This window comes from Lampetra fluviatilis, chromosome 33, assembly GCF_964198595.1.
Source record: "Lampetra fluviatilis chromosome 33, kcLamFluv1.1, whole genome shotgun sequence".
Lineage (NCBI taxonomy): Eukaryota > Metazoa > Chordata > Hyperoartia > Petromyzontiformes > Petromyzontidae > Lampetra > Lampetra fluviatilis.
The window spans coordinates 366,474-391,539 of NC_136307.1; the positions used below are offsets into that span (position 1 = coordinate 366,474).

General features: G+C 52.0%; 1 protein-coding gene across 2 annotated transcripts; it reads right to left on the bottom strand.

The window, feature by feature from the left end:
• Window positions 1-10,315: 10,315 nt before the first annotated feature.
• On the bottom strand, window positions 10,316-23,871 carry LOC144943897 (syntaxin-binding protein 6-like). Of its 2 annotated transcripts, none has more exons than XM_078871741.1 (6): window positions 23,590-23,871; window positions 19,807-19,988; window positions 18,039-18,169; window positions 16,634-16,799; window positions 15,019-15,176; window positions 10,316-12,773 (listed from the first exon to the last, which is right to left on the bottom strand). In XM_078871741.1, the coding sequence occupies exons 2-6, from the start codon at window positions 19,964-19,966 to the stop codon at window positions 12,750-12,752; spliced, it is 639 nt and encodes a 212-aa protein (XP_078727867.1). In that variant the 5' UTR covers window positions 19,967-19,988; window positions 23,590-23,871; the 3' UTR covers window positions 10,316-12,749. The 2 variants fall into 2 exon arrangements, with proteins under 2 accessions (XP_078727867.1, XP_078727866.1); XM_078871740.1 differs by having other exon boundaries at window positions 23,578-23,871.
• Between the last annotated feature and the right edge of the window lie 1,195 nt (window positions 23,872-25,066).

The following is a 25,066-nucleotide window of genomic DNA, read 5'->3' on the forward strand; positions in this document are numbered from 1 at the left end:
TCGTGGTCCCAACGCGCCCAGAAGGCACCTCCAAGCGCTCTCAAACCCACCCCATGGGAGTACAGAACATCTCCAGTATGATCTTGTATTTTAATTGGGTAGTTCCACAAGTTGGTAGCCTCACAGTGAACGTTTAAAGATCGTGCTGCTGATACATTCCCTGTATCGTGTCGACGGTAATTATCTGCAGTTTTTTTCGAATATGGCTCGTTAATGGTGAAAAATGCTTCGACCCGCACCCACAAACTGAGCGCATCATCAACACCACCACCACCATCCCAGCGTGGATGACAAAGTCGGTTCGAGTGCGCCTGACACCGCGGCAAGCAAGGTGGATGAAATATATTCATCTCGGTTCCGGTCGACTCGCGGGGGTGCGACTCGCTAGATTTCTCCGGAGCGCGCTCATGCACCGAGCCAGTTAGCACGACACCCACGTGTCCATCCAGCAGCTGATAGAGCATTCCTATGGAAATTACGAAGTAAAAACTTGTGACATTTGTCGTGGCCATTCTTTCCTGGTTCACAAATCTAAAATTGTAAAATGATCCCAGAAAATTTAAATCCAGCTTCGATCGCTCTTCTATAAAAGACTCTCTTTCCAAAGACATCAATAACGCAAACGACTCTCACCCACACGGTGAAATCGTTGATATAGAGACAGAGTTGTAAATCGACAGAGGCACTCGACGCTGGCGGTGGAGATGAATACAAATTCTTAACGCACTCGGACTAACGCGTGGAACGGTAACGAGTGACCGAGCAGATGCTCCCCCACCGGGAGTCCTTGGCCACGGACAACGCTCAGCCAAGGTGAGCTGGCGGGATGGGAGCCTGCTCTCTAACCCCTGACGTCATCGACTCCTTCCTGCCCTTCCCTCCCACTTCAAGTGAAGCGGCACACACGGAGTGCGTCCATAACCACACGTGGGTCCCCGGCATGCAGGGTGCACCGGCTCCACGTGGTGCCACGGCTTCAGACTTTCTGATTGCCCTCTAACGCAAACAGACGCCGAAACGGCGTTGTCTGGCCCCCAAAATCACCCAAACCCGAAGACAATGTGGACCACGTGGGCTCACGCGTGGCCCACGTGGGCTCACGCGTGGGCCTCGTTGGCAGAATCTGGGTCACGTGGGCTCAATGTGGGTCATGCGGGGCTCAAATGTGGGCCACGTGGGTTCAATGGAGATTCCTGGAGCTCAAATGTTGGCCCGTGTGGGTTCAAAGAGGGTCAATGTGGGCTCAATGTCAAGCAGTTGTGGGCCCCATGTGGGTCATGGGGGTACTATCCTTCTGCACCAAATCCCAAGCGTTCTGGTGCCAGCAATGTATGGTGATGTATGTTGAACTTCTTCGCTCCGTACGTAGCCACCCATGCTAATCGAGGGTGAGTCGAACCCCCGCTTGCACTGGACGTGGATTTGTTCGTGAAACTCGGGCGAGGCACGCGGTGCTCACAGCTCTGCATAATTCATGGAGACTTTGGCATCCACCGCCGATAGGCATCTCCCCTGCAACAGCCACATTTCGCTTTGTCAGCAGAATGGGCAGCGGCTGCAGAAATGTGTTCTCGCGGGGCCTGACCTCTCCGTGGGAGCCGGGGCGGCGAGCAGCGCGCACCTGCCGTGCGCGCGCGCGCGTGACGGATCGCGACTTGCGAGCAGCGGATCTCCCCATTAGGAGACTCCGCGCATGCTCCATCTTGGCGACACGTGTCAAATTACAGACCACGACCTCATTTGTCATAGCTTTTCACCCCCTGGTCACCTAAAGGATTCGTCAGCAGCCGTAATCTATCCACTGCTGGATGAAGGCATCCCAAAGCTGTCGCCACATCTTGGCCGGCGGTGGTGGCTCTGCACGTGGCTGGCATCCAGCGCCGTGGAGGCAGTACGAGTTGGTGGATCGCACAGATGTCGCGAAGCTCCTTCCCGTGTGCGTCACGGTGCCGCACCCCGGGCTCGCCAGCTTCACGCAGTACCCGAGGAGGTGGACTGACATCATCTGTCCCTTCTGTACGGGCTCGTGTTGCCCCCTCGCTATGCGCGGGGTTTCTCCGGTGCTCAGGTATCCTGCCACATCTACAATAAACACTCACTCATTGGGTGAAAACATCTTGACATTCAGAACACTGCAGAACTATTGTCGACGTCGGCTCGCTGCCTGACAGCCTTCCAGCTGGGTCCGTGGTCCCTTTACTCGGCAAACGTGAGATGCGATTTGCATGAGCGACGGCGCTGTATATATAAAAAAATCAGTGCGTGGAGGGGGTATTGAGTGAGAGGTAGGAGAGTGCGTGGTGGGGTATTGAGTGAGAGGTAGGAGAGTGTGTGGAGGGGTATTGAGTGAGAGGTAGGAGAGTGTGCGGGGGGTATTGAGTGAGAGGTAGGAGAGTGCGTGGAGGGGTATTGAGTGAGAGGTAGGAGAGTTTGTGGAGGGGTATTGAGTGAGAGGTAGGAGAGTGCGTGGAGGGGTATTGAGTGAGAGGTAGGAGAGTGTGTGGAGGGGGTATTGAGTGAGAGGTAGGAGAGTACGTGGAGGGGTATTGAGTGAGAGGTAGGAGAGTGTGTGGAGGGGGTATTGAGTGAGAGGTAGGAGAGTGTGTGGAGGGGTATTGAGTGAGAGGTAGGAGAGTGTGTGGAGGGGGTATTGAGTGAGAGGTAGGAGAGTGCGTGGAGGGGTATTGAGTGAGAGGTAGGAGAGTGCGTGGAGGGGTATTGAGTGAGAGGTAGGAGAGTGCGTGGAGGGGTATTGAGTGAGAGGTAGGAGAGTGTGTGGAGGGGGTATTGAGTGAGAGGTAGGAGAGTGTGTGGAGGGGTATTGAGTGAGAGGTAGGAGAGTGTGTGGAGGGGGTATTGAGTGAGAGGTAGGAGAGTGTGTGGAGGGGTATTGAGTGAGAGGTAGGAGAGTGCGTGGAGGGGTATTGAGTGAGAGGTAGGAGAGTGCGTGGAGGGGTATTGAGTGAGAGGTAGGAGAGTGTGTGGAGGGGTATTGAGTGAGAGGTAGGAGAGTGTGTGGAGGGGTATTGAGTGAGAGGTAGGAGAGTGCGTGGAGGGGTATTGAGTGAGAGGTAGGAGAGTGCGTGGAGGGGTATTGAGTGAGAGGTAGGAGAGTGTGTGGAGGGGGTATTGAGTGAGAGGTAGGAGAGTGCGTGGAGGGGTATTGAGTGAGAGGTAGGAGAGTGCGTGGAGGGGTATTGAGTGAGAGGTAGGAGAGTGCGTGGAGGGGTATTGAGTGAGAGGTAGGAGAGTGTGTGGAGGGGTATTGAGTGAGAGGTAGGAGAGTGCGTGGAGGGGTATTGAGTGAGAGGTAGGAGAGTGTGTGGAGGGGTATTGAGTGAGAGGTAGGAGAGTGCGTGGAGGGGTATTGAGTGAGAGGTAGGAGAGTGCGTGGAGGGGTATTGAGTGAGAGGTAGGAGAGTGCGTGGAGGGGTATTGAGTGAGAGGTAGGAGAGTGCGTGGAGGGGTATTGAGTGAGAAGTAGGAGAGTGCGTGGAGGGGTATTGAGTGAGAGGTAGGAGAGTGTGTGGAGGGGGTATTGAGTGAGAGGTAGGAGAGTGTGTGGAGGGGTATTGAGTGAGAGGTAGGAGAGTGCGTGGAGGGGTATTGAGTGAGAGGTAGGAGAGTGCGTGGAGGGGTATTGAGTGAGAGGTAGGAGAGTGCGTGGAGGGGTATTGAGTGAGAGGTAGGAGAGTGCGTGGAGGGGTATTGAGTGAGAAGTAGGAGAGTGCGTGGAGGGGTATTGAGTGAGAGGTAGGAGAGTGCGTGGAGGGGTATTGAGTGAGAGGTAGGAGAGTGTGTGGAGGGGGTATTGAGTGAGAGGTAGGAGAGTGTGTGGAGGGGTATTGAGTGAGAGGTAGGAGAGTGCGTGGAGGGGTATTGAGTGAGAGGTAGGAGAGTGCGTGGAGGGGTATTGAGTGAGAGGTAGGAGAGTGCGTGGAGGGGTATTGAGTGAGAGGTAGGAGAGTGCGTGGAGGGGTATTGAGTGAGAGGTAGGAGAGTGTGTGGAGGGGTATTGAGTGAGAGGTAGGAGAGTGCGTGGAGGGGTATTGAGTGAGAGGTAGGAGAGTGTGTGGAGGGGTATTGAGTGAGAGGTAGGAGAGTGCGTGGAGGGGTATTGAGTGAGAGGTAGGAGAGTGCGTGGAGGGGTATTGAGTGAGAGGTAGGAGAGTGTGTGCGGGGGGTATTGAGTGAGATGGGAGGGTAGAGGTATGCAGCTGCGAGCCCACGGAAGACCGTGAAGACGCTGACTTTAAATCTGAAACGTATCCGGGACTGGATGTGGAACCAGCGGAGGAGGCAGGGACCGGAGCCGTGAGGGCGACGTGAAGGTGACGAAGCTCGCTCAAGAACCCATCGCTCCCGTGTGCGCGCAGCCGCTCCGAGGCCGAGCCGTGAGCACAGGGCTCGCTGGGGGGTGCTGGGGGGTGCTGGGGGCGCGGGTCTCCCCCTGCGAGAGGGGTGTGCGGGGTTCGTGCGCGGCGGAGTGAGAACGGGGATGGGGGGGGGCTACTGCCTGTGACTGCATTAGCCGCCCCGGTGCTGCACCGCTGTGGTCCTTGAGACCGGCCGTAAATAATTGGACAGCATCGCTGGGCAGCGCGCACATCCTTGTGATAGTCGGCACGACAAGCGAGCGCATCGCGTAATTGAATTCCCCGGTGCTTTATCAGAACACAAATCAATGGCAGCTGCTGCTGCTGCCGCCGCCGCTGCACGGAGAAGACACAAGTTCAGCCCGTTCCTTGAGAACATTTTTTAACACAACCTTCTGCGTCGAGCCCTGCCAAGCATCGATAAAAAAAAAACTGAAAACAAGGCACGCAATTAACATGTTGCCAAGTTGTACAATCAGCCGCGAACCATCATTGCGGCGGGGCACGGGGAGTCGCGGCGGGGCACGGGAGCCTCCGTTCAGGCTGTTGAGCGGAGTCGCCAGAAAACCCGGAATGGATCCGTCACTTGCCCACATGGCAAAGCCGTCGGCAGGAGGCGTTAACTTCATACCGATCATCATCATTATAATTGTGCAGAATAAGTAACACGCGCGTGAGGCCATCTTGTCACGAATGACGGCGCGGTGCCGTGGGTTCATTAGGAGCGCGGTGACAACGCGGAGCTGCGAACGCGTGAACCGCGCAGAGACGCCGCTGCTGCTGCTTCTATTCTTAGCCCTGCGTGGGGCACACTCACTGTGCTGCGCTATGCCGTGCACACTAACAGCGCTAAGCCGTGCACACTAACAGCGCTAAGCCGTGCACACTAACAGCGCTAAGCCGTGCACACTAACAGCGCTAAGCCGTGCACACTAACAGCGCTAAGCCGTGCACATTAACAGCGCTAATCCGTGCACATTAACAGCGCTATGCCGTGCACATTAACAGCGCTAAGCCGTGCACATTAACAGCGCTAAGCCGTGCACATTAACAGCGCTATGCCGTGCACACTAACAGCGCTAAGCCGTGCACATTAACAGCGCTAATCCGTGCACATTAACAGCGCTATGCCGTGCACACTAACAGCGCTAAGCCGTGCACATTAACAGCGCTAATCCGTGCACATTAACAGCGCTATGCCGTGCACACTAACAGCGCTATGCCGTGCACATTAACAGCGCTAAGCCGTGCACACTAACAGCGCTGTGCCGTGCACATTAACAGCGCTATGCCGTGTACATTAACAGCGCTAAGCCGTGCACACTAACAGCGCTGTGCCGTGCACACTAACAGCGCTGTGCCGTGCACATTAACAGCGCTATGCCGTGCACACTAACAGCGCTAATCCGTGCACATTAACAGCGCTATGCCGTGCACATTAACAGCGCTGTGCCGTGCACACTAACAGCGCTATGCCGTGCACACTAACAGCGCTAATCCGTGCACATTAACAGCGCTACGCCGTGCACACTAACAGCGCCGTGTCGTGCACATTAACAGCGCTACGCCGTGCACACTAACAGCGCTACGCCGTGCACACTAACAGCGCCGTGCCGTGCACATTAACAGCGCTACGCCGTGCACACTAACAGCGCTACGCCGTGCACACTAACAGCGCCGTGCCGTGCACACTAACAGCGCTACGCCGTGCACACTAACAGCGCTACGCCGTGCACACTAACAGCGCCGTGCCGTGCACACTAACAGCGCTACGCCGTGCACACTAACAGCGCTACGCCGTGCACACTAACAGCGCTACGCCGTGCACACTAACAGCGCCGTGCCGTGCACACTAACAGCGCTATGCCGTGCACACTAACAGCGCCGTGCCGTGTATTCACATCGGTGGTGGTGGTGCGTGTTGATGGCGAGTGCTGCTGCTGCTGCTGCTCACAGCCCGCGCTGCCCTCGGCCAACTCGGGCACGAGGCGGCTGAGGGCAGCGCGGGCCGAGCGGCTCCTCGTGGCTCTCCGTGCGTGCTGCCCCCGCATGGGCCGCGAGTGAATTGGCGGCCTCGGGTGACTGGGTGACCGTGCTGCGTCTGGGATGTTTCCAGCGTGTCATCAACTCCACGTGTCCATATTCTGTTTCGGTTTAAAGAAGAAGGGTTTCCATTGTCCACGCGAGTGGGCGACCGCCGTGTTCACGACGGCTGACAAGGGGGGGCCCTACTGACGACAGTCCCAGCGGGCTCCTCCTGGTGACCACGGGGTGGGGGCAGCGCCCGGGGCCCTGCGTGCAGCAGCGGCAGCAGGGCCCTGCCACTGGGGCCACTGGGGCCACTGGGGCCCTGCCACTGGGGCCCCGCGTGCAGCAGCAGCAGGGCTCACGGCTCGGGCTCAAAACAGCATTCAAAAATCGATTCTCTTATTTTTCTCATTGATATGGTCTGGATATGTCATGCATTATTGTCCTTCTGGTGTGTCTTGTTAAATTACCCTAAAGGTACATTTACACAAATGAGCATAACATTTGCATAGTTCAACATAATTTGTTCTGAGGAGCACAATTCCACGTATATACCATGGATGTATTAACTGATTTGATGATTTGCTAATTGTTCCATGCTTATTCAAGTGGAATCGTGGCTGTGTTTGGGAGTCCACATGTCTGGCTGGTTTCATGGAACGAGCAAATTCTCTGTAGCGGAGACGTTGCGAACCTTCTGTCGAGCACGGCTCGGCCCTCTGCTCTTGCAAGGGGTCACCTAAGGTCAAGAAGGCGCCATGGCCAGTGACGTGAACGCCACTGCACCTCACCATCACTGTCGAGCGAACTGGCACTCCAACGCACGTCTCAATATCCTGCCCGCCTCCACCCTTCACAGTCCTTTACTCACCACAAACCTTTCCTCATTACATTTCAACCCAACTACCAAAGCTGCCCCCTCTCGCGACCGCCCACGGAACATCCTCTTTTTCTACTCATAACAAAATTAAGCGCCTGCCAGCTGCACGCACCTCGTGGCTTGTACTCACGGAAGGCTGTTCCGTGGGGGGGGGGGGACTGGAGTTGAGACACCGCTGGCCTCCAGCAAGGGAGGCAGAGCTCGCCCATGGGGGGAATGCGCGCGAGTGCAGCCCGCACAGCACAGCTGTGGGGCAGCCGTGCAACGTTCAAGGCTGCGCGCCCTGTGTGCGGAGCGCCCTGTGTGCGGAGCGCCCTGTGTGCGGAGCGCCCTGTGCGCGGAGCGCCCTGTGCGCGGAGCGCCCTGCGCGCGGAGCGCCCTGCGCGCGGAGCGCCCTGCGCGCGGAGCGCCCTGCGCGCGGAGCGCCCTGCGCGCGGAGCGCCCTGCGCGCGGAGCGCCCTGCGCGCGGAGCGCCCTGCGCGCGGAGCGCCCTGCGTGCGGTGAGCGCGTTGCGTGCGAAGGTCGCAGCTCTGAAGGATACGTGCAGCTGGTGGTGCGGCTTCACTGCGCTTGAAAAACGTACAACTACAATAACCACAAACAATATCATTACTGTGCAGGGTTTCAAAGACAATGTTAAAAAAAAACTGGCATATAATGCGTGTCACCTTAAACCAATAGCATCACTTGTGCCGCAGAGCCAAAAAAAATCGGTCGATTGTAATATAATGCCTTGGGTGCTTTCCACGTGATTCCCACAGCTGATTGGTTTCATGTTTTTATTACAAACCACAAACCTGAGCAATATGATTTACAAAATGATTTACACCAAGTGTCACATACATCTATCGCTGCTTCCAAAGGGCACATTGTTCATGCCTTGCAGACGCCACGTGCTGCGCAGCAGCCTGGATGCACTATTGTGGCAATCCGCGTTCTACAGGTTACTTTGTAAATATGCTAGATTGTTTACAAGTCAAAACGCATCATGCAGCATCTTGGCGGTGACGTCCTAATGGGGCTCGTTTTTGGCCGTGATCCGTCCTCCTTCCTGCAGAGGCTGGGTCTGGCTGCGAGTGACATCTGCAGCAGCAGCGCTGAGTGATGCATCAAAGTAAGTAGCTGTCAGCTACGCCTACAGTGGTCTCTGTCAGGCACCCGCACTGGAGTGTGGCGGGAGGAGACACTCAGCGGCATCGAGCACTTGAAATGCAGCGGCAAGAGAAGTGTTCCTATCGGAGAACAGGCAGCCAGACTCTCGTCGGGCACACGACGAGCTCACGGGTGGAGAGTCGCGAGCACTCTTCACCAGACGAACCCACGACGGGACCCCACGCGCCACCTTCACAATCCACCAGATGGCGCCTCAAGCAACCCCCCAATTCAGCACTCGACGCCAGACACCAAACCAGCTGAACACCATCCAGAACCGAAGCTCGATCTCCAGAGGTACAGCTCACAATCAATGCTTTACCCCAGTCCATGGTGCAAGGGTTCCGCTTCACGGGAGCACGCAGTTGCGCCGCTTTCCCCTTGTCATAATTCACTGCCCCCACGTGCAAGTTAAGCCAACCACAGCTCAGTCTCGCCTCGTTGCCTGTCGCGAGTGCCCCTCTAATAGGTGGGCGTCCTGACCGCAAGACAACACAGCACTCGATCGTGGTAGCGATGCCCGAGTCCACGTGATCGAAAAGCTGCCCAACTTGGGAGTGGTTTCTGCGCCGTATCTCACCGGGCTCATTTGTGCAAGATCAACCGCTAACACGGGGGGGGGACGAGACGTTCATCTCAGATGTGTAGCCTAACATCGGGCTTCCGCAGCTTTGCACGGGTGAGGAATGTACAAAACAGATCCTGCGACCGCGAACAATCGCACATTAGGGGAACGCATAGCGACATCTATTATAGAATCCCGGCGTTATGTTTGTCCGTCAACTAAATTATAAGAACCTTTCAGAAGGTCCGAATCAAAAAGTCGTAGAAAGTGGCCCCTCCCCCCGACCCAGATGTCGGGGTAAGAAGTTGATCCAACAGGTTTCCAAAAATTATCGACCCCCTCCAAATGTTTTTCTCACCCCCCACCCACCCAACCCAAAAAAAGAAAAATATCCTTTGCAGGCATATATACCTACATACCCGACATACAATAGAGTCAGACGAATCTGCACACATGGGCAGGGGGGAAGAGGACACACATGGGGCGACGGGCGAGACGTGGAGTGACGGGCGAGGTGCGGAGAAGCCCTCCCCGCAAGAGCGGGAATGTCGTCAGCCGCAGGCCGATTGTGGACAAGTGACCAGACGAGCACACGTTGGTACGCCGAGACAATACTGTGTGCTCACAATACAATACTGTGTACTCACAATACAATACTGTGTGCTCACAATACAGTACTGTGTGCTCTCTAAAATACGGTGTACTCCCTATAAAATACTGTGTACTCACAATACAATACTGTGTGCTCACAATACAGTACTGTGTGCTCACAATACAATACTGTGTGCTCTCTATAAAATACTGTGTGCTCACAATACAGTACTGTGTGCTCACAATACAGTACTGTGTGCTCACAATACAATACTGTGTACTCTCAATAAAATACTGTGTACTCGCAAGACAATACTGTGTGCTCTCAATAAAATACTGTGTGCTCGCAAGACAATACTGTGTACTCTCAATAAAATACTATGTACTCTCAATAAAATACCGTGTACTCGCAATAAAATACAGTGTACTCACAATAAAATACTGTGTACTCTCAAGACAATACTGTGTACTCTCAAGACAATACTGTGTACTCTCAAGACAATACCGTGTACTCGCAAAAAAATACCGTGTACTCACAAATACCGTGTATTCTCAAGAAAATACTGTGTACTCGCAATACAATACCGTGTACTCACAATAAAATACCGTGTACTCTCAAGACAATACTGTGTACTCTCAAGACAATACTGTGTACTCTCAAGACAATACTGTGTACTCGCAACGCGTGCGCCGAGGGGGGGGGCAGGAGAGGGAAGCGCCACGTGGCGTCTCAACACGTTATTTTATTTGGCACACGACATTGGCTCGTACAGCATCAAACATAAAGGTTTGCAACATTTTTACAAAAAAATTAGAACAAGGTTGGAAATTATTAAAGCATTAGTCTTGTGTGAAGCAAAAAACCACGTCACGAACTCGGGTCGTCGTTTGGTTTGCCGACAGCCGCTTCTCGAACTCAGGACAATCCCCAAAAGGCACAAAGCACTTGCACGGAGATCAATAGACCTGCGGTGTTTGCGGACATCCTGTAGAATGCACTTGCAAAATCAAATTCCGTAATATAATGTGGACATCTCGAGCTTTCATTGTATCGTCTTAGACAAAATTTAATTAGTGTTAAAAATACAATTGCATAAAAACACAAGTAGCGGGCAAATAAGGAAAGCGTTAAAAGGGCTTCATCAAAGGCCCCCTCGGGGCGCGCGTCGTGGGCGCACGGCGGCAGCCCAAGCTCTGAATCGCCCTCTCCCTGCACATCGACCACGAGCAACGATGCAGGGCAAAGTGACCTCGGACACTTTCCCTGGATGGTCGCCTAAGCCTTTTCGTCTCGAGATTTGCCCATGACGGCTTCCATCAAACATCACAGCCAATTCACGTCATTGTAAGATGTGGCTGTGATGGCAAGTCTTAAGACGACGGGGCTGAGATGACCATGCGCTCCTGTCGACGGGCAGAAGCACAGCAATATATTACAATGAGACGAGCGGGCTTGCGACCTCGCTACGCATGTACCTTAGCGTCTGTGCTCTTGGTATGCACCGTGGCATTAGCGAATCAAAACGAATGGTGAACAGAGACAACGTTAGTCAATGGCACATATATACTTGCACAATACTACACGGTAGCAAAGCGTTGTACAGTACATGTTGGATCATAAACCAGAAATACGTTTCCAGCGCCGAGTTTCCAAACACAATGTAACTTATTTCATTCATTATTGCTTTGGTGGGCTGACAGTGTCATTTGTATAAAGGATTTGTGACCAAAATACAGGATCCGAAACGGTGTTTACTTTGATATCCACGTGTAAACCACGCGTGCATGTCGCGTGCACCGACTCGACTGCGGATGAGCAGTTCGCGTAACGCGCGCGAGCTCCGCGGAGCCGCTGCGCGTGTCCTGCTGTAAACAACGCGGGTGCGGGGAAGGGCGTGCGGAGATGACGACCGTCTCATAAAGCCGAGGGTAAGACACCGCTGAATTACCTGAGCTACACGAGTTTTTTACAAAGCGACGCAATAGTTCGGTGGGATTTAATTATTTTAGTTGCTTTGGATTACACGCAGGCTTCCTGTCATGCAAGTATATTTCAGTATTCTGTTGTGGCGATCTGGCACGTGCCAATTCAGTGTTAATTCAACGATAGCGCACGGCACGAACACTCGGACCGCTCTGAACTCCGGCGGCAGCCGTGGCTCCCCCACGCCACAAGACAACCCAGTTCGACGGAAGCAACACTGTTTTGGAAATTTGTGATTGTGTCAGTGCATAAAGTCTGAATGCATATTTAGGGCTTCAAACGATTATGTCATTGATTTTAAGTGTTTGGTTTGTGCAATCAGCGGTGAACATAAAGCTGGTGTGCCGGTGTTCCAGGAAGAAATGGAGGCTGGCACACCGGGTGCTGCTACTGCCATGTAAACGCACGAGGAATGAATGTCCATTGAGGCAGCGAGCCCACTGCCGATGTCACCCCACAACAGGTTATTGCTGACAGCACCCACTCACAGCAGTAGGCATCTACATCAACTACATAAAGTCACGTGGTGGCCCCTGAGAACAGTTATCCATGGCCTTTGTGACATTATCATCGTCTGACTGGACGCAGGGCGGTAAAAGCAGGTTTGTTGTTTGTCCAAAGAATGTCGCTTGCAGATTATGATTATTTTATTGTACGGAACCGTGCGCGTTCTCAACCTCGGCGTGCAATCTCACGGCCCTGATCTCGCCTTGAGCTGGCACCATCTCAGCGGCAGCCACTGGAAAATTCCCTCCTCTACTGCAGCTCCACGCTAATGAAGATGCGCCTGTGTCCGCGCAATGCCCTCCTTACCGTGACCGACTTCCAAATATATATTTAATACAGTCAGTCATACGCCTATGGTCTGCACCGCAAGAACGAGGCGCAGAGTTGCTGGGTAATCACATGTGCTTTACTTGTAAACGCATTATATGTCGATGTGCTTCCTCGGTGGTTAAATTACAAAATTAAAAATTCGCAAACAGGTCACATGTCATGTGGACAGCGGCCTGGAGAAACTGTGGGGGAGGTCTTCTGTGCATGCGGGCGTCCTCATGTTTCCGTCTTTGGCACGGCTCGAAGGCATCGACTGCATGCACATGCATGCGTGTAAATGGCCGTATGCATGCATGTGTGCGTGTGCATTACAGCTGGGTGGGTTCCAGGCACTTCTCAGCATTTGTACTTCTCCGCGAGCTGCAAAAGGCGAGGAACAGGGAAGTGAGACAGCAGCACAAAAACGTGAAATCTCAAGAACACAACAACTATGAGCCTTTAGTCAGAAACCGCCCACTTGTAAATGACACCGACAGAAAACATGTTAATTCCCTAATGCCAAACAGTTAATGAGTGACAATAATGTTAATTTTATATCGCATCATCGTTCATTCAAATTTTATTTCACAGTCACTAAGGAACCAGCAACAAGTGGGAAGCCAGCTAGGCGGTGAGCCGACGCCAACAATTGCCCAAGCTCTATGCTCCTATATATATACCGACCAGAAAAAAAATACATCGATAATGTAACATTTGTTGGACAGAATTCCTGATTTTAACTCCAATGCCCAATAAGAGGCTGAATGACGACACCCTTACTCAAACGGGAAAAGTAGACGGCCGATATAGAGAGCGGCTCATTACACCGCAGGTTCGGAACTACTGCGGGGCCAGTCATGCCCCAAAAAACGAATCACGTGAGCTTCGCGTTAATATTGCTTGGCTTCACATTGCTGAGGAGAGCGGTGTAGGTCAAGGCATTCTATTTTAAGCCATGACCTTGTAATGTGATGTACAATACTGTATACGTTTTGAAATGTATAGATGTGTGGCTTTAAAGCACTGTACACATCGATAAATGCACGCCTTGCGTAACCCGGTCGGGCTACTGGCACTTTAAGCGGCGCTGCACCGTAAAGACACGAGTGCGGCTGGGAGAACGTTGTGAGTGCGTGTCCCGCCGTGACGGGGGGAGTCGCCCCGATCGACGCCTTTCAAGGTCTTCTCCTAAATGCCGAGCGTCATCGATCCAAGAAATTTTCAAAACAAATGTCGCGGCTTGGGACTGCCGTGCCATCGCAAGGTACAGATCAAACTATCTGCAGTAAATAGAAACACATTACAAATTGGGCTATAAAGTAAATTACATCGTGATTTAAATAGACCAGAATTCAAAACAAGTTAAATAATAGTTATAAAGCAGTGCGCATTTGACATAGCCAAGGTATTTATATAAACCTTGGAATCGTCGTGGTATACGAAGAACCAGGTAAGGTTTTATTGCTGAAGGAACAAAGCGTTCTTCAATTCCGTTTTGCATGGGTCCCACAGCAACACAATCATCCAGTGAAAAACATTAAAAGAGCGCTTACAATAAGATTTTTTTTTAAAACCCAATTTTCCAGATTTATGAGTGACCCATTAAACTCGACTATGGCTGAGAAGAATCTAATGAAGCGTGCAGCTAATGGAGGGAGAGGCTAATGAAAGGAGAGGCGAATGCAGGGACAGGCTAATGCGGGGAGATGCTAATGAAGGGAAGGGCTAACGAAGGGACAGGCTAACGAAGGGAGATGCTAACGAAGGGAGATGCTAACGAAGGGAGATGCTAACGAAGGGAGAGGCTAACGAAGGGAGATGCTAACGAAGGGAGAGGCTAACGAAGGGAGATGCTAATGAAGGGAGATGCTAACGAAGGGAGAGGCTAACGAAGGGAGAGGCTAACGAAGGGAGATGCTAATGAAGGGAGATGCTAACGAAGGGAGATGCTAACGAAGGGACAGGCTAACGAAGGGAGATGCTAATGAAGGGAGATGCTAATGAAGGGAGATGCTAATGAAGGGAGATGCTAATGAAGGGAGAGGCTAACGAAGGGAGATGCTAATGAAGGGAGATGCTAATGAAGGGAGATGCTAACGAAGGGAGATGCTAATGAAGGGAGATGCTAACGAAGGGACAGGCTAACGAAGGGAGATGCTAATGAAGGGAGATGCTAATGAAGGGAGATGCTAACGAAGGGAGATGCTAATGAAGGGAGATGCTAACGAAGGGAGATGCTAACGAAGGGACAGGCTAACGAAGGGACAGGCTAACGAAGGGAGATGCTAATGAAGGGAGATGCTAATGAAGGGAGATGCTAATGAAGGGAGATGCTAATGAAGGGAGAGGCTAACGAAGGGAGATGCTAATGAAGGGAGATGCTAATGAAGGGAGATGCTAACGAAGGGAGATGCTAACGAAGGGACAGGCTAACGAAGGGACAGGCTAACGAAGGGAGATGCTAATGAAGGGAGATGCTAATGAAGGGAGATGCTAATGAAGGGAGATGCTAATGAAGGGAGAGGCTAACGAAGGGAGATGCTAATGAAGGGAGAGGGTGACGAAGGGAGATGCTAATGAAGGGAGAGGCTAACGAAGGGAGAGGTGGCGACCTTTTGGGACTGACCTTGTGGGCGGTGTCGGCGAACTGCTGGGCGCTTTGTGCCATCTCGGCCGTGCGGTCCTCGGCCTCTCCGAGCCGCTCCCCACGCTCGCTTAGCGCCTGGCTCGCCATCGCCACGGCGCTGCTCATGCTGTCCGCCGCAGAGCCCAGGATACTCACCCCTGCATTCGCACACCACACGGATGTGCACCGCAGACAGACACAATAATCTCAGTCTCCGTGTTCACTGAATTGATCTTATAACAGGGTCAGACATCCACATTGTTACCTTGCACACTGCAATCTGTGCAGCATCCAAATACGACTGCATCTCAAGACGCTGCAACACCGCAGGGCATGCACACAAAGGAATTTGGCATTAAAAACTATTTTTAGAATTGGCCTACAGTTTCAAAAGATAAAAAGCCTGCCCCTGAGCATTGGAACCTGAAGGGAAGGTGAACCCAGCGCTTTTAGCGTGGCAGTGCTCGTTCCAAGTCTCGGAGGCGCAGTCGTAGCTCAAGACAACCAGAGTGAAGGTTCGACCCACGCTGCCCTTGTGCGTGCACTACAGTGGGACCTGCGATGGACAGCCACTGTAAGCGGCAGCACCAGCGCGTCTCGCCGTACTCCCATACTCCCTCTGGACGAGTCCTCGCCAATCCCCACACTCCCTCCGCCTTTCCATGGTGATCAAATATTTTCTCTTCACGTATGAATGTAGCCAATGCAAGCTGCATGCAGCTGACGGTCGGTAACTACGGGAAGCTGTGTGACACTGGAGTCGAGAATGCTCGCTGGAAAGCCCTGCGGCGCTCCTGGGCAAGCGAGGAGGTTTTCTGTTTATTTTCTCAAAGCAGTATTTGACATCTTTCACACCAAAGTGTGAAAGTATGGCCAATTAACACACATGACTGAAAGTGTATGGCGAGGCCTTCGTTCTTAATCAGCTTGCGTACCTAGCAGAGCCTCGCTGACTCTCAAATCTCTCTCAGGAAGGTCCTGCCAAGTCTTGGCAGTCAGGGGCGATGTTGTGGAGTCCAATTGAGTTTTTCAAGGTTTTTTTTTGCAATGAAATTCAGACAGCAGTGGGTATCTGGTGTGGTGTGTCTACTTCGGCTCTGGCGATGCAAAGGCAGCTGGGCGTAGTACTGGCCAAGTGCTCAGCATCGGCACTTGGGAGGCTGCTGTTGCGTTTTATTGCTTAACAAGGACCACTCAAGGCTAGTCAAGTGGACGATTATTCTCGAGGCCTGCACAGGGGACTGGCAAGTGGAAATGGGTTTGCGCAATGGTTAGGAAGCTCTGCTGAATCCCGGACGCAGACCCCACATCATGGAAACCTGCCATGAGAATCCCCCAGGGCGACCCAATTGTCTCTCTGAAATGGTTCAACACCAGAACGCTGGAAAACTACCTGCAAATCACTCAACTGGGATTACACATAGCAGCAATGTTGCTGCTCACTGTGAAAATATGTCAGGACAGTCCTGAAAGAGTATTGAGACTCTGTGAGGCCCTTCCTGTGTAAAAAAAAACGGTATAATGACAACAAATGACAATTTAGTAAATTCGACACAGATGCCATTCGCACGGCCACTGCGAAATGGCGCGCTCATATCTCAGGTGCCCGTCTCACCTGAGATGAGGCGGGCGGGCACGTTGGTGAAGGCGGGCATGCCGTTGGTACGATACCGCTGGCACGTGTTGTGCAGCACCTGCAAAAACGTGTTCTTCTCGGACGTCGAGCTGGCCACCCACTGGTCCTGGGCATTATCGAACAGCAGGTCCAGCTCCGGACAGTCCTGCACATGACACAAACATATGCACCTTGCATGGCATCACGGTGCTGTTGGTGCTGGCTGCTGTACACGAATGCATCCTCACAATGTCAGTCAGCCTGATTTGCGTGGCCATACTTCACGACACTAGTCGGTACAGGTTTGTGAAGAGAAGTGTCCCAAAGGACCAATTCAGATATCGCTCACCACAGATATCAGCCGTAGCGGTCACTGGGTTCATAGCACAATTTTCTAACCTCAGTGCCACCACTCCCCTGCCTACATATATAGGAACCCAATGACAAGTTTTATTTGATCAGGTCCCACGTTACGTGAAGCAGATTAATCTCGAGACTTACACAAGATGTTTAAACGTTTATGGAAGTCTCTTGCATATCTGTACAAGGGTTTGGTTTCATAATACACTTCATCTTCAGCCATTATATATTCACTGGTGGATTAAGGCCTCCCCAAGCAAACACCACGTGTCATGGTCATTGCAATGCAGCAATCCATCTTACACCTGCACACGTGGCAATTTCATCGCTCCATCCCCACGGATGACATCACGTGTGTCATATAGTTTGCTAGGTATAGTGTGTGTGGTGTATACTGTGTGTGTGGTGTGTGCTGGATGTGTGTGTGGTGTATACTGTGTGTGTGGTGTGTCCTGGCTGTGTGTGTGCTGTGTGTGTGCTGTGTGCTGGCCGTGTGTGTGCTGGATGTGTGTGGTGTGTGCCGTGTGTGCTGGCTGTGTGTGCTGGCTGTGTGTGTGCTGGATGTGTGTGCTGTGTGCTGTGTGTGCTGTGTGTGCTGTGTGTGCTGTGTGCTGGCCGTGTGTGTGCTCTGTGTGTGCTGGATGTGTGTGGTGTGTGCTGTGTGTGCTGTGTGTGCTGTGTGTGTGTGGTGTGTGCTGTGTGTGTGCTGTGTGTGTGCTGGATGTGTGTGATGTGTGTGGTGTGTGCTGTGTGTGTGCTGTGTGTGTGTGCTGTGTGTGTGCTGTGTGTGTGCTGTGTGCTGTGTGTGCTGTGTGTGCTGTGTGTGCTGGCCGTGTGTGTGCTGGATGTGTGTTCTGTGTGCGCTGTGTGCGCTGTGTGCTGGCCGTGTGTGTGCTGGATGTGTGTGGTGTGTGCTGTGTGTGCTGTGTGTGCTGTGTGTGCTGTGTGCTGGCCGTGTGTGTGCTGTGTGTGTGTGGTGTGCTGTGTGTGTGCTGTCCGCGCCGTGCCCGCGGTGTGCCTGCCGTGTGTGCCACGAGTGCCGGACCTGCTCAGCGCCGATACCGTTGACTTGCCGCAGCTGCTCGAGCCCCCAAGTGGTGCGCTTCACGAAGCCAGCCGTCCCATCAAACTGCTTCACCTTCGTGATGAACCCTTGCGTCGGTTTTCGGTTCGTTACTGGGTATACACACGCCGTGGGCACGTCGGAAAAACATTTTGTAAACATCGTGAACAAAATATGAAGAGATTGAAACCAAAAACGCAACATGTCATCCTGCCTCATCATTTGCCAGAAACTAATATATCTTAAATAAATTAATCGTCTATAAAACAGTTGTAAAATGCACCTATACATTGTTAAATCTTACACGCAGGCCCGGGTCTCGCTGTGGCTCCATTACAAACCCGGCCCTGCTCACTCTGTGCGGTCTGCGTGATATTCACACAGAGAGGGAGCTGTCCCCCTCCCCGTGCTTCTGGCTCCCGAGGGTTCCGTGAGATGCGTGACTTGGCGTGAGACCTCCCAAAAGGGGCAGCTGATGTCACCCGGACACAGCGCTCCATTAGCCTTATCTCTTGCGTGGAGATATGTGGCGCGATAAGGCGAGCTGGCGAACGCGAACAACTTCCTGCGCCCTGCGATACCGCAGAACAGGCAACCTGCGCCCCCTTCGGGGTGTGAAGTGCGTTTCGTACGCGCGATGTAAAATGACATGCACCAAACCAGGCACATAACACCATAGCTTGCAAGGTCCACGCACCTTTTGTGTCTGCTCTGTACACGCGTGGGCGGTCGTGAATCGCCCAGCATTATTACACACGTGCAATTACTGAGAGCACACACCGAGTACATTACAGGCTTCTAAAATCAGCATCTCTAGAGATTTGGGCGGCATGCAATTAAACGCCCAATTACATGTTTCCTGTAGCGTGTAACCGAGCACGTATGTGGTCGCACACTGCAGGCATGCCGAGCCACGCATCGAGAATGGAGGAGATTGCACGGCGTACGACGTGTGACAATCACGTGGACTTCCACGGCTAGGATAACGACCACTGATTTCGTCTTGGTCTCATGATCTCGACGGGATATGGCAAATCAGCTCCCTGTCACTGGGCGACACAGAGCAGATGTCAGTCCTTGCGTGTGTTGGGTCTCATGGAGCTCCCATAGAATCACAGTTCTGCCGGCCGGGCTAACAAACAGGGGTTGCAGTTAAGATAAGAAGTTTTTCAAATTATACAAAGAAAAAATATTTTGAAAAAGCAAGTTAAGTATTCCAGAAAAACAGCAGAACCTCAATGTTAAATTAGGCCTGGGAATGTAACGAGATCCGAATGGATCAGATGTTCTCCTGTTTCAATAATTCCAGTTTAGAATGCATGGTCATGTGCATGCCTGTAAGTATGCACATCCAATGCTCTCAACTCCCCAGCCATGTTCAAGACCGGGCTCAAGACTCCTCTTTCACTCCGCCTGCGACTGACGACTGCCTCTCGACAAAATACTGCCACTGTTCCTGCACAGCGCATGTAGGTGCTATGCCAATACACTATACAAGTGTCTCACCGTTGTGTATGTGGAGAAAGGGTGTATTCAGAATTTAGTCATCTCGTATATGAATGCCATGCGTCCATTACAACGCGATGAGCATGCTCGTGCGTATGAGTTTGCGCGTGTCAGTGGGTGCGGTGCAAAGTCCTTAACGCACGGCGCCACGCAAAACCCAAGTTCAATTCCTGGCCACAGTCAAGTGATATATATAATTGCCTGACATACAGATGGAGGTGACAGTCCCCGTGCGGGCGAGTACCTGACACACAGATGTAGGTGACGTATTCCCCAGGGCCGCCTGTTGCCAGGAAGGGAATGCGCTTCTTGCCACGTCGCTTCACCTGCATGGCAGCCAGCATGCGCTCGTCATTTGTCCCAAACACCTCCTTGCTGATCACCGCCTTGGAATTCATGGCCATTCATGTACCTGGCAGCACACTCCTGCGCATCACGCGCACACACACGAGCACAGGCACTCAAGGCGCACGCGCAGGATATCGTGCAACAGGACACGCAAGCACATGTGTAAACTAACATCACCCGGCATCCACACACGGACTTACACGTAGACCAGTGTTCACGCTTCTAAAAGTATGCATGCCCAACAGCAATTCTCCAAGGGCCATCGACAGACCACACCACTCATCGAGTTTGTTTTAATCCCTATTACCCATAACAAATAAGTGATCCTGTTGACAAAACTGTGTGAGGCTTCTACAGCTACGTGTGCACGCACACGTACCTCCCGCACCTCCAATTAGTAAGGTTGGCTACATAGAGAACAAAATAAATTCAACATACATACACACGCGTGCAGCAGTCCTCAAGGCCTGGACTGTAACCATAGAAAGCAACAAGCGTTCCATCACGCACGCCGCGCCGTGCGGCGTGCGTGATGGAACACGGCGATCGTATATCGCAGGATAAGCAGGATTACTGGGCATGTGTGGCCGGGTGACATAACCCACGTGTACAGGCAGAGCTGCCTGTGGGGGTTTTTACCATCATTGTGTTTCGGTAATTGCAAGCAGGGCGCAAGCGTGCATCGCATCTCGTGATGCGCGCCATGTCCCCAGTCGCATGGGAACGTCGTTCAGAGGGAAGTTCACAGGAACCGCGCGCGAATCCCAAATGGGCACGGAGAGAATGTCAGCCCGCACGGCAATGCTGGTGCTCTTATACGAGACAGCAGGGGTGACCGCTCCTCTGCATTTCATTATTTCACCAGTCTTATGCACAGCTAGTAATTTGTCAAGATTTGGCAGCTTAAGCTAATTTCTCTTGCTCATTTACATAATGGGATTTTTTTACCCATGCATTTTTTTGGTATGTTTTAAGTTCACAGCGTTTTCTTTTCCACCATTGTTTGTAAATTTGCTGTTTTATGCTTTTCAACTTTGGTTAAAAAGCATAAATGCACCAGCTTTCTCCATCCTTCCATTTGTGGAGGGTGGGGAGAGACGTAACTCTTGTAGACACTCAAATGAGAACGACGCTGAAGTGGGATAACTTGCATTGTCAATCAGGACTCACCCGAGAGGAAACTTAAAACACGATTTCAGTGGGTTTGCCCACAACAGGGAACAAACTTAAATCAGAAAGGATGTTTTTGCAAATATTCAAATGAACTTTGACCTGACAGCTGCCCATCCGTCGGCTCCCATACTGCTGATTCACTATGTACCAGGTGCGACTGTGCGATTAATCGTGCAGCGTGAGCTCTGCATGAACGTGCTGCGTTATTTAGATGTCGCCAAAGCGCTGGGCTAGCCGTGCCAGCATGCCTCTCCAATGCCACGTCACCCCACGGCGTGTCGCACTGCGGGTGCCAAGCCGCCCGTGTTCTCCGCTTCCAGACACTCGTGAGAGATTACTCTGGCTCAGAGCCAACCCCCTTCCCCCCCCCCCAGAGGACTCTTTGAACCACGGTCGGCTCAACGCATAACCAGGATTAGTGCCCAACACAATCCTTCAGCACACAAACCCGCGAGCAGAAAGGTCAAGCTCGCAGCCACGATATCGATGAACACCTGCTGGTGCTGCACTGCAACCACCAACCCTGTCCTCCCAAGGTCATTAGGTCCTTCACACTCGCGGTCAACATCACATGGAGACATCTTTTAGTCACTCCACTGCTGGATGAGGCCCTGCCGACGCCCTGCGTGTCATGGGAGTTTATTTGACTATCATTCCCCGGCGCTAGTCAGTGCGGATTGGTAACGGTGGAGAGCATTGAGGCGGGAGCATCGGATTTCACTACAAACATCAGATTTCACTGAAAATTCGCCTGCTGACCACTGTGCCACATGGCCCCGCAATTTAGTAATTTTCAACTCGGGCAGCACAAGGAACCCAAATTTTAGAGCAACAGTAGACGCCACAGGCCATTATTCTTCAGAGCAACCATGTAGCCCGAGAGATGATATCAGGTTTGTGAGTGGCCCAGTTTTGTAATTTGTATGACTCTTGTTTACCCAGGAGAGCCTCAGTAGGAGGTGATGCTGCTGTGCGTAATCCCAACTGGGCACTGCTTGGCAGATGTCACTTTAATAAAACTCCCGAGAGAACAGGTGATGATGCATGTGCATCCTGTTTGTCAATCCACCGCTGGGGTGAGGGCTCCCAAAACCGCGTGGGTTAATGGGGTTATTTAACCATACTTCACCACGGTTGGTAAAGGTGGGGAGGAGGAATGTGAGAGTGTACAAGAACAGTTCAACAATGGCATTTTCCTGCACGGGCTGCTGCTGCCCACCACATAGTCTCACATTCCCCACAAGACAGCCTCTTTGTGCGTGGTGGTCACCCGTCCAGCGAGCAATATCCAGGCTCCAACCTGTTCAGATTCCGAGAGCTGATGAGGGTTGACGAGATTGGGCGCATTCCTGCCGATGTGGTCATCGACAAGCGGTAACAGTCAGAACATCAAGCGGCTTGCTGGAGATTGCTAAACAAGTGAACAGCTTCATGGAGGTTTTATGTGAAGCTATTCAAAATATGAATTTCTGTTGCACCCCCCCCCCCAGCGCTCTTCGCGCCGTGCAGAGCGAGAGAGACGTCGCTTCCTCGAGAGCAGCGATGCGAGCGAGGACAGCTCTCCCCATTCCTCAACACAGCCTCGCGTTACTCGACTGCACGAGATATGATCACACATGCGTGAGTGCTGATATGAGCCTCTGCAATGCAGAAGCACAGGACTAGGGACCCTTAATGATGTATTGCACCGCAATTGAGTTGAAACCATAAATATCGAAACGGAAAAAACCCCTTTCTTGTTACATAAAGTCTCGGAGAATATCTCTACAGCCACAATGCAAGTAACTCGATAACGAAATGTACCTGGAAATGAGTCAATAGGGATGAAACCCAGCACCTTCGCCCCCTACTGCGAAAACTCGACAGGGCTCTCCTGAACAACAGCCCTGAGACTCGGTGAGGTTTTCCTGGGTAAATACAAAACATAACGCTCGCTACTCACAATACACCATTAACACTCCTCACTCGCTACTCACAATACACCACAATACACCATTAACACTCCTCACTCGCAGCTCTTCACTGGACTCGCTACACGTGGGAGCCCGACCCGTCACTGAACCCATCGCAGCCTCCGGCTCCTCGCACAACATCGGCGCCTCACGCAGAGCGCAGCAGCCCCAGGAGGCGGAGGAAGATCGCGGTGGGTGGAGGTGACAGCGGTGACGAGGTTAATGAAGAGGTGATGATAATGGTGAATATGATGATGGTGACCACCCATGGATGACGATGAAGGTAACGGTGATGATGATGGACATAATGGTGAGGTAAATTGTGAGCATGGCTGTCCAAGATGCTGATGGTAGTTTTGGCGATGGTAATCAACAGGATAACGATGGCAGTGTGACGAATAATGATGGTGCTGTAGTGATGGCAATGCTGGTGATGTCGCTGGTGATGTTGGCGATGTTGTTTGGTGATACTGGTGATGTTGTTGATGATACTGCTGATGTTGTTGGTGATGTTGTTGCTGGTGCTTGTTGGTGTTGGCGACCTTGTTGGCGACCTTGTTGGCGCTGGCGACGTTGTTGGTGCTTGATGTTGGTGCTTGATGTTGGTGCTTGTTGGTGATGTTGTTGGTGGTGGTTGTTGGCGATGTCGCTGCCCCGCTCTCCGCTCCCCTCGCCGCTCCGCACTGAGGCCGCTCCTCGCCCCTCCCCCGCCAGGGTGCGCGAGACCGGATGTGGGGGCCGGAACCGGATGTGGACCAGATCTCGGGTACCTGTGCCGGATGAGACCGGAACCGATCCAGGATGTGGAACCGCACGTGGGCCACGGAAGGGCGCGGCGATGTTGGTCCCGGGGTCCAGTCACGTGGTGAAAACAACGAGAACGCCACGCACGTGTCACGCGCCACGCGGTTTGACCTGCGTTGGAACGTGCGGAGGAGGCCACGCAAGGGAAGGCCACGCGACTGGGACTGGATCTTGCTCCCTCGGGTTTCAATAGGGCGGGAGGGGAGGGGGGAGTAGAGAGGCTTGGAGGGCCACCATAGAAAGCTGTTGTTGGCGAAGAGTTGAACGTGGACAGCGGAAACGCCTTATTCATCATAAGCGGAGTTTAACTTCTATATTTCGGGATGGGGGGGGTTCACTTAGTTCCTGACATTAGAAATCGCGGGTGCATATACTTATTTTTTTTTACTTAAAACTTTCGTGACTGCAGGAATTCATATTCTTGGTTCTTTCTGGACGATTTTTGACCCCACCCCCTCCTTCGTCACACGACGTCACAAAAAGTCAGACCCACCTCAAATATGACGAGAAAAAGCTCTGCCCCCCTAAAAAATAAAACATGCTTCAAATCGATTTAAACTATTATCATTGTAGTGCGTATTTAATGTGGCGCTGCACTCATGTTGTAGGAGAAAACATTAAAAAGTATTTAATTAAGTAGAACGTGTTGTCTATATTTAAAGTTGCGCATTTTGATGTGACGTCACATTTCTAAACTTCCCCCCCTCATCACGTCACAAATGTCTGATCCCCCACCTAGGTGCGTGACGTCATTTATGGAAGGCCCCTAAAGTCACGTAGATAGAAAATAAAAATAACAGAAAATAAAATAAGAATACTCAATACATTAACATTTTTTTATTATCTGTTATTTTTATTTTCTATCTACGTGACTTTACCGAAAGAACCAAGAATATGCAAATAGTAATGTCTTTTTTTTTATCTTAATTGTAAACTACTTCTGGGGGGCGTTGCCCCCATGTACCACCCACCAACAAACTCCGCCCGTGCAAGACATCGCACTTCATGGAATAAGATCGTCTTCCTCGAAGACTGGCGTAACGGTTAACTGCATCAGAACATTAACACATCCGATGCAACCCTAACTGTGGAGCATACAGTAGATTTGAAGCGTTGGTGACTGCAAGGATTCATACTCTTAGGTTTTTTCGGTAAAGTCACGTAGTTAAAAATAAATAATAGAGATAAAATAATAAATCACGACGTTTCGGAGGCAACACAAGTCTC